Source organism: Scomber scombrus, chromosome 15 (genome assembly GCF_963691925.1).
Source record: "Scomber scombrus chromosome 15, fScoSco1.1, whole genome shotgun sequence".
Taxonomy (NCBI): domain Eukaryota; kingdom Metazoa; phylum Chordata; class Actinopteri; order Scombriformes; family Scombridae; genus Scomber; species Scomber scombrus.
Window position 1 is genome coordinate 17,989,064 of NC_084984.1, and position 9,751 is coordinate 17,998,814.

At 41.1% G+C, this 9,751-nt stretch overlaps 1 protein-coding gene across 1 annotated transcript in view; it reads left to right on the forward strand.

The window, feature by feature from the left end:
* tsc1b (TSC complex subunit 1b) overlaps positions 1 to 9,096 on the forward strand; it is a 32,326-nt gene extending 23,230 nt beyond the window's left edge. Inside the window, exons 17-22 of the mRNA XM_062434173.1 lie at positions 29 to 211; positions 373 to 483; positions 2,564 to 2,686; positions 4,280 to 4,467; positions 4,715 to 4,888; positions 6,557 to 9,096. Coding sequence (XP_062290157.1) covers positions 29 to 211; positions 373 to 483; positions 2,564 to 2,686; positions 4,280 to 4,467; positions 4,715 to 4,888; positions 6,557 to 7,244 — 1,467 coding nt within the window. The 3' untranslated portion in view covers positions 7,245 to 9,096. The remainder of the gene's footprint in view (positions 1 to 28; positions 212 to 372; positions 484 to 2,563; positions 2,687 to 4,279; positions 4,468 to 4,714; positions 4,889 to 6,556) is intronic.
* Positions 9,097 to 9,751: the final 655 nt, after the last annotated feature.

The following is a 9,751-nucleotide window of genomic DNA, read 5'->3' on the forward strand; positions in this document are numbered from 1 at the left end:
GTGTGTGCGCATGCATGCATGCATGCAGAAGGACCAGCTGAACCTACAGAGCGTGGACATCTTGTCTCTGAGGGAGAGTCTGCAGGTGGAGCAGCAGCGGTACAGGCAGCTGTGGGACGACCGGGAGATGGTGGTGACAAGGCTGCACAATCAGATCAGGCAGCTGCAGCAGGGACGAGACGACTACTACACAAAGAACCAGGAGCTCCAGGTGCACACAGACACATTCACACTTCACTCTGATACAAAGATGAACAACAGTGGATACATTTTTCTACAGTTTCAGGCAGTCACAACACATTTGTCCTCTGTAGCCACTACTATAAGATATGATGTGACTCTTTTTAATCTGAGTGTGTTTTGTGTCTCCAGAGCAAGCTACAGGAGTGTCAGAAAAGGATGGATGAACTGGAGGCAGATCTTCAGAGGGCCAACAACAAAGTTTGCCACACTGGTCACCTCCTCAACCAGATGACCATCAAGGTAAATAATTACCTTCACAGTGTTTTCTTCCCTCTCGAAGGTGGCCGAATGTAATTAAAAGCCCTTTTCACATGTGGAAAGCACAACAGCTGGCTTCATCTATCTGTTTATGTAACGGTTTTTGTCATTCAGACATTGTGGAAAAGGCCAACACTGCAGGCTGCATCAGTGATGGATTCTGAAACGTATTTTGCCACTGAAGCCTTAACAATAACAAGACGTGTGTTTCATTTCTCTTTTGTTTTTTTGTTTTTGCTCCAGTTGTTAATCTGATCTTAATTCAGATTTAAGTAATGTTTCAAATTGAATCAGGTTAGATTTACATGGTGACCTTTAAATCGACATTTGCATATAATGCCCCTTAGGGACAGTTAAATTGAATTGGTGTTTCTGCCCTGGACAATCACTGTCATGACCCAAAAGAAGTTTCCTGACCCAAAAGAAGGACAACTCAGTTTATCATAAAACAGCATCTTATGCTTACACATCTATTCGTTCATGCCTGGGCAGGCGCTCAGTGGCTGTTGAGTATGTCTCAGCTAAAGAACCAATATGGCCAGTATTCACACAATATGTTCACAATGGCAAACTGCTATACATTAAAAGGGAACAACTACCAATTTTACACACCAAAGCCTGGTACTATAATCTGTAATCTTAAAGTTACTACTGTGTGTGGAAAAATATTGTATAAGGCCTGAAAATTCAAAAGTCTAAAGACTAAAGAAAGTGGAGACCCCACTTTCTCCTCATCTCTGCTTGAGGCTAGCAGCCCAAGGCTACATAAACATAACTGCTACCAGCATAACACACCCCAAGCCCCAACACCATGGATGTATAAAGAGAAGTGGATACAGCGTTAGAGGCGTAGCTCCATTCATTACTATGAAAGCTGCTCAGTGGCGCACAAAACCAAAAAATGTACTTCCTCTTCTGCATAGCTTTGACAATGTTGGGTTCATAGAGCATGCACACTAGAGACTGTGTCTAGCCTAGTCGGCAACTTCCGGTGTAATTCTCTGGCTAATTTGAATGAGGATAAAACAATGTAGTCACAAAGCTTTTGAAATGTGATTGGACCGTACGAATCAAATTCTGATCATTTTGCATTTTCACGTGATGTTGTAAAACAGTTTGGCCACTTTGTCAAATTGGCTTCAGAGCCAGGTGCTGTTACTGGGGGCTTGCCCCAACCAAACCACCATTGTTCAAGTTGCATTGTGGGTTATGTAGGAGCCAGGTTTGAATGTTTTTAATGCAGGAGCCAAGAAAGAAGACTCTGTGGATTCGGGTTCTGCAGCATTCATTTTGATCCTTTTCCAGTAACTGTCCATCATCAGTCTGACTGTTTTTAATATAGTAAAAAACCCTCCTTTAAATTAGCCAGACTAAGTCACTACTCTTCTTGCTCATTCAGTGTAAATGCTGAATCAAATTGTAGCGACACATTTCTGTGCACTCACTGGTGCTTACCTTAATGGTGAAATAGGGCAGGACAGCAAGCAGGCTGGCAGACAGTGGGGTCAGACTTGCCCTCGTCCCCGCCCTGCCACCTCTCTGCAGATTGCACACTGTCCCAGGGCTCGGTTGCCTTGGAGATTTTGTCTCTCCCTCTCTATTTTTGGGTCAGCGGAGCAGGGGGTCTGGGTGTTTTTCTGCCTCCTGGGGTTTGTCTGAGGTCTGTTTTCCCTCGGCTGACCCAGACTGAACCAAAAATCCTGGAAAACAACAACAGGCTTTTCAAATTAACACAGTTGACTTTAAGGTTATTTATTATATAAAGACAGAATGAAATGACTGTCTGGTTTAATTATCTACAATGTCAGGGCCTGGGGATTGATTTCTTAAGATTATTTTCACAGATTGGCTGTAAAGCAGAACGTTACCACAAAGTGAAATTCTGTCTGTTTGGGGCCAAATTAGATTAATGCGATCTTCAATGGATTCAGCCAGATAGTTAATGACTAATCCTGTCGTGCTTATTGTTGATGTACTCCCAAATATTTCCGGACAGGTTAGATTTGTAGCATAATTGCTGCTTTGCCCTCCGTCGTCATTGTGTGTCTCGTGTGTCCTTCAGCTGAGCAACAGCGAGAGCACCCAGCAGCAGATGAGCTTCCTGAACAAGCAGCTGCTGCTCCTCGGGGAGGCACATAAGCTGTCCATGCAGGAGTTACACCATGCAGGCGCCGATAATACAAAGGTACGGTGGAAAGAAGTGTGTGTGTGTGAGCGTGTGCATCTGTGTGTGGTCTAGAGAACTGCAGGTTTGACGTACTGAGGTGAAAAAAGGGACACTAATTGGGTTTGTTGGGGGTCAAGTCAAACTCTCCCAGTGGAATTTAGTTTTTTGTATCTTCTATGGTGAATACTTCTTCTCATTCTTAAAAAAATAAATACAAATGAATACTGCTTCACGAACAGCTGTCATCTAAATTGAGACTAAATCCAAAAAGCACTTTTAAGAAATTAATGTATGCGTTTTACCCTCAGCAAAGCCTGGTGGATTCAAGTGTGTTAAAGCTAACTAACCATCCAGTCTTGGAGCCACATGTTAATTCTAAAGCTGCCTGTGATTACTGTCTGCCAAATGGTTCATCATCTGACTGATCTGATCTACCCGACTCACTGATAAGATTAAGATAGCAATGTCTCTCCTCTCATCCGAAACTGAATCATTTAGCTAATTGACAGAAAATTAATCAGTAACAAGGATCATAACTATCATATAAGTGATTTGTAAAGCAAAAATGGCAAATATTCTCTTGTTCCTGTTACTCAAAAGTGAAGATTTGTTCCTTTTCTTTGTAAACTGAGTAAAACTGAAGATATTTGGGTTTTGGACTAACAAAACTAGCAATTCAGTGACATCACATGAGAGTTTTTACCATTTACTGACATGTTATGAAAACAAAGGGAATAATTGATCATTGAGAAAATAATTGCCATATTAATTAATCATGAAATTAATGTTTAGTGGCTGCATTAAACTGCCTTCAGATGATAAGAAAGTTGCTCTTCACACACCATGAGGTGGGATGTAGAGTATAGTGCAGTTTTTCTTCCATCACTCTCTACCAACCTTGCTTGCATGTGTCGCTTCTGACTACGTCACATACAGCTCCTATCTTATTGGTTAGGCTTTGAAAGATCAGCAGCAATCAAGGTCAAAGTTGAGATAATTTGAATTTTGACCGCAGTGCTTGTGGCAGTTTGGAGAAGTGTGCCACACCAAGGGTAGCGCTTCTGCCTAGTTGAGCTCACCGCTCTTCACACAGGAAAACAATGACACAGTCAGCACAGAGCAGTTTAACCACTGATCATGTGAAGGCAACTTTACTGTCAAGGTTTACCCCTGATACACATTATGTATGTGCTTTATTAGCTTCTTTTCATACTAAATGAATAATCAGTTTATATATTTTTGTATATATATCGGTTTATATATTTTTCTATAAATCATAAAAGGATTTTTTTTATGTTTACATCCTTACTGACATTTACATTTTAGTAATAATCATGAAGGTATGTTTCATGTGTCGTGTGTTTTTTGGTTCTATAAAGTAGGGCTACAACAAACGTTCATTTTGATTAAAGATTAATCAGTCAGTTAATTTCCTTGATTAATCATCTGAAAATGATGTACACTCACCAGTGAACTATAGCCTGTTCTCACATGGCTGAAAACTGTTAATAAAATGCCCCACAAGTCTTCATTTGTCTCCTTTTCTCTCATACATTTCTCATTACGTCATGTTCTTTGTGCCGCTGCGGACAACGACCCCCCCCACCCAAGGAGGCCCAGATGCTGCAGGTGTCTTATGGTAAAGAGGTGGAGACGCTGAGGCAGAGCCTGCTGGTTCAGGGCCAGAAACTAGAGGCAGCGCAGCAGAGAGTTGCAGAGCTGGAGACTCACCTCTCCAAGAAGGAACACCTCATCGCAGAGCAGAAGAAGTTTCTGGAGGATGTAAAATGTCAAGCAAAGTGAGTATCTGTTTGTCAGGGGTTAGTCTGAACCACCAAGTCCTTAAAATAGGGTTTGATTGGGAAAATGAAACTTTGTCTTTGGTATTAGTGATCAACACTTTTTGTGATTGTTGTATCTTTCGTTGTCTTTCAAACTTTATTCTTACTGTATTATCTGTCCCATCTTTCCATATAAATCTTTCCCTCATTCTATTTGAACTTTCTTCTGTTCTCTTTTCCTCTTTCCCGGTCTCTCTCTCTTCAGGGCGGAGCTGCAGGCCTCAGACAGCAGGCATCAGGCTCAACGGAGAATCACTCAGCTGCTGCAGACTGAACTCCTGCAGCTCTACAGCCGAGTGGAGATGGAGACTCCTGCAGGCACCACCACCAACTCACCACCAGGGGGCAGAGCTGACCCACACACTCCTGCTGACTCAAGGTCAGACTCAGACCTGGAATCAGAAGAGCATTTTTATCTGGTTTATCTGTTTGTTGTTTGTCTTAGGCAGTCTGTTTCATCATATTATGTCAGACATACACTGAACAGAAGGGGGTCAGTCACATTTTAACAAAACCATTCAGCTGATGACCTTTGCTCTGATTATGCAGTCATAATCTATCTATAAATGACAGGAACGTCTGTCTGTCTGTTATCATATCTCTCGAACCGTTCATCCGATTGATTTCAAACATGAAAGGTGTCTTGCTACGGGCACGAGTAAGTGCAGTGCCAAGTTTGATGTTGTTTGGATAAGAAATGTAAAAGATATAGATGGGTCAATGACGTATAAGGATTTTCAACAACTCAATTTTAAATAATAAAAACAAGCATATCTAATGCAGTCGTTCAAACATTCAGAATGTTGTGTACCTGACAATTCATATTATAATTTGAAAGTGATTTTAGTGGTGGTTTTTCAAGATTAATTGGCACTGGCCTGAAAAAAAAGTCATTTGGTGCGACCATGATTCATCTTGAAATGTCTTATATAAATAAAAGACCATCATTTACAAAGATTTAAAAAAAATGCAAATACTTTGTTTCCAAACACTTTATATTACTGAAAACTTGTAAAAAAAGATGTGAAGCGTGTTAAGTAAATTAATTTATTTCAAGATGAATCATGGTCGCACCACATGACTCTTTTTAAAGGCCAGTGCCAATTAATCTTGAAAAACCCACTAAAATCACTTAATTTCAAATGTATAATATGGAGCTTCAGGTACACAACATTCTGAATGTTTGAACTACTGCATTAGATATGCTTGTTTTTATTATTCTACAATTGAGCTGTTCTAAATCCTTATACGTCATTGACCCAGATAAATATATCTGTAAAAGAAGCACACATTTGCTGGTTAGGAGTACCTAACAGATTTTGTATTTGTCAAATTAGTGCTCTGTTTTTCACCCAGCTCCTCAGTACACCTAGACAGCATCTGCAAAAAAAAGAAAAAAAGTTTTAGATATCACGACTCATAGTTTAAAAGTTCTAGTCTTTGCATTAAGTGTTCGAATGTCAGCAGTATGGAATAACTTTACATACAATACAATGACGATAGAAATATAATTTAATAATAATAATATATATTTAGTTAATATATAATGGATTAAAGCAGTGTGGCAGTCACTGTATGTATAGGTCTTATTTTCTTTTCAAAATAAAAAACTATTTTTTTGTGATAATTTAAATTTTAAAATGGGTTAATAACAGATGCAGACTTAGTTCACATTGCTATCTGCCACAGAGGTTTTTTTTAATGCTACCACTGGCTTTGAAAAAGCACTGTGGAACATCGGACAGTTATTACAGTTGCAATAAAATATGTGTCTGTGTCCTCAACGACCATTTGCAAGACAGCAGCTATGTCTCAAACTTTCTTAAATTACAGTTAAACAGCATTAAAATATGTTTCTGAGAACATTTTAGGTGAGAAATGGACCAATGACGAGTAAATAACACACACAATTATTTTGGTCTGAGCTGCTGGTGCTTTAGTGTGACATCTAGTGGCTGAATGTCGTGTATTGCAACTTTAAAAGTTAAAATCAGTGCTGTTACTGCAAATAATCTTTGTTTACATGATAATATTTTCTCCTCTGCAGTGTCATGGTGCCAGACCGACCAAGTAAAACTCACACACACGAGGAGGTGGACAGTAGACCACCGCACGACTCCCCTCGGGGCAACGGCAGCACTTTATCGCCAGGGCAACCAAAGGCGAGCAACTCTTCCAAGACGACAGCCAACTCCATCAATGGCAACCAGGACCTGGCTCCACCCCTGCTGGTGGAGCCCTCCCTGTCCTGTCCCCACACCAACCCGCTCGCACCCGTGCCCTCCTCTGACGCGCCGCTCACGGTGGGCTCCTACCCCAGCACCAAGAGCTTCCTGGGCATGAGGGCGCGCGAGCTGTTCCGCAACAAGAGCGAGAGCCAGTGCGACGAGGAGCAACCGCTGCCACGACTGGCTGGCCTCGCTCATGGTCTGAAGACTGAGCTGTGCGTGGAGCCGCCCTGCCCAGGTTATATCGCCCCCGTCGGCCCTGCCCCTCTCCCTATCCCGACTCCGCCATCCGCTCCTGCTCCTACTCCCGCTCCCCCCACTCCTCTCACTGTGCCCACCAAGGAGCTCCCCTCTGAGCCCAAGCAGAGGGCCCCCAGCCAGGAAAGCCCCCGCAAGAAGGCAGGGGCGGGGCCTGGTGGAGGACGGGGTCAGGCAGGGTCGGGGCGCCCTCGGCAGCAGCAGCTAAAGATCATGGACTACAACGAAACACATCACAAGCACAGTTAGAGACACAGAACTGAGCCGGGACGCAGGGCGAAGGAGGAGAGACTGAAGTTTAACGATGAAGAAGAGCTACAAATCAGCAAAAGAGTTTTCAGTGTTATTTGTTCCATTCCTCTGAGTGGACAACAGGATTTCCCCCAATTTTATTTTATTTGTTTTGTTCAATACTGATTCATTCCCCTCTAGAATTGAAGCGATGGTGACCGGGAGGAAAGTCAATGTGTTACCAGTAGTGATACTAGTCTTATAAAATTGGTTATGAGATGATGCATAAAGATACAAAGATGCTTAAAGATTTGTTAACCTGACACTATAATTGGGGTTTAAAGGGTCAGTTCACTAAAATTACAAAAATGCACATTTTCCCACTTGGCTCCAGTTTTATCTAACCATACAGATAGATTTGGTTGTACTGTTGAGGTTTTGAAATGCCTTCACCCCAGTACAATGGAAATCAATTTTGGTTGAGGCCTTCACAGACAGCATTAATAAATTACATTAAGAAAACTCAGCTCCAACTGAGTGTTCCAGGTAGTATGGATAATCCACAGACCTCATGGTGAACCGTTTTCAGTGGAACTATTTTCTGCTGAAGAAATGGTCCCTTTGAAGAAGTTCACTATAAAGTCTGTGAAATATGTGGATGATGGAGAAAACTGTTTAGGGAAAGAAAAGTAGCTGTTAAAATCTGGATGTCATTTTTCAACACTGTGAGACCAGATAAAGTTCCAATCACTCCTGTTGTGTTGGGTGTGAAGACACATATCTTAAAACTTGGACAAATAAATTGGAACTATCTGCTTTAGTTGATACCACCAGGTGTAAATGTGAAAATGCATTTTTTTGTAATGTGGGTGTACTGAATCTAAAATTTAAAACCACTTCAATCAAATCATGAAAAACCAGGAGAGCAGCAGCTGTTACATTTGTCACGATCATCTACTAGGCGTATTTTGGCGTTGACTACACAGACCGAAATGTGTATGAGCGAGTGTTACATCAGAGCGGGGGAGGTGAGATGTTTGGATTTATTTTTCAAGGGAAACTTAAGAAGTGTGACCATATCATTGCTTTACTGAATTGGAAAACTAACATTTCCATACAAAACTCCATTGAGTTTTTGTCCAAAATAAGTCAGAAGGCAAATGTGTTTTGTTTGTGTATGTGTGAGTCATGTTGGTTCTTGTATTTCAGCAAAGATGCAACACGGAAAGTGTTTAATTTAGAAACTGATGAAATTTTTACTAATTTTTATGAATTCCACATTACTTCGTATCCTTATTTTATTTATTCAGCCATAATGGATGCTCACAGTTACATATACTGACTATGAATTAGACCTGGCGAGAGACACAAGCCCCAAGCTATCAAAATCAGAGTGATCTCTTCAAGATTACCATGCATGCAAACATTTGTGTTCTGGCTGAATTCAAACATCACTAAACAGAAGCGTCATTTCTCGTGTTGCTTGTACATTCAGCTGTTACGTAAAGCATTGGAAAACGCAGACGAAAGCTTCTGGTCCAGTCAGTGTCCCTGCAGGAAGCGGGTCCGACAGACGCAGACTTTTCTCGTTTCTTCTAAGTATTAGAAGTCTAAATCCTGTTGTCCACCGGGAACTCCTGCTGTCATTTCCTTCTGCCTCGCTATCTAAAGCATGTTCAACAATCCACTTTAAATGCCAACCGTAGTAACTACAGCAAACAGAAGGTACAATCAGCACAAACTGAAGAAACCAGGACTCTGACCGGAGCTGGAGAATCTGGGACGAAATGGCAAAAAAGGAAGTTCTTAAAGCAGTGGCTTGTGTTTAACTGTGAACAATAAAGATCGTCTTCAATGTTTTGCACTACAATTCTGAGTTTTGCTTTTTTTTAAAAAATTTTATTTTCTCTCCTTTAGAGAGAGTTTAAAGGCTCATAATGGTAAAAGATAAAAAACTAAAATAGATTTGGGTTGTGTACTAAAATTTGGACACCATGTAGGTACAGACAAAATGTTGGTATAATGCTCTGTCCTACCACAGGCCTCATGCAACATGGGAGCCCAGACCATTGACTGTATTTAAATAAATCAATTGAAGCCTACATTAAGTAATGTTAAACATATATTTTAATAAGTTAAAATGTATAAAAATAGAGTGTAAAACTTTAGGAGGTGAAGCCAAAACATCTCGATCAGCCCCTGGTGGCTGGCTGAAGTATAGGTCATGTTAGCAGAAAGTCACATCAAATCCTTTTTTCCCCCAAACATATTTTTGTAGGTTGTTATTGTTTGTCAAAGTGATATTTTTTCTGACAAGTTTGCTTTAATTAAACTAGTCATTTGAAGATATTCAAGGGGGCGTGGCGTCATGATTGACAGCTGTGACAGCCGCTCTCAAACCTCCGTCAGGTGGCGGGAAGGCTGAAGTCTACTGCGCAGACTCTGACTCCAAATGATCCCACTCAAACAAGATGGCATCTCCGGAAAGGAGATATTTTGGCTTCAGTTCTGCAAAGCGGTAGGAA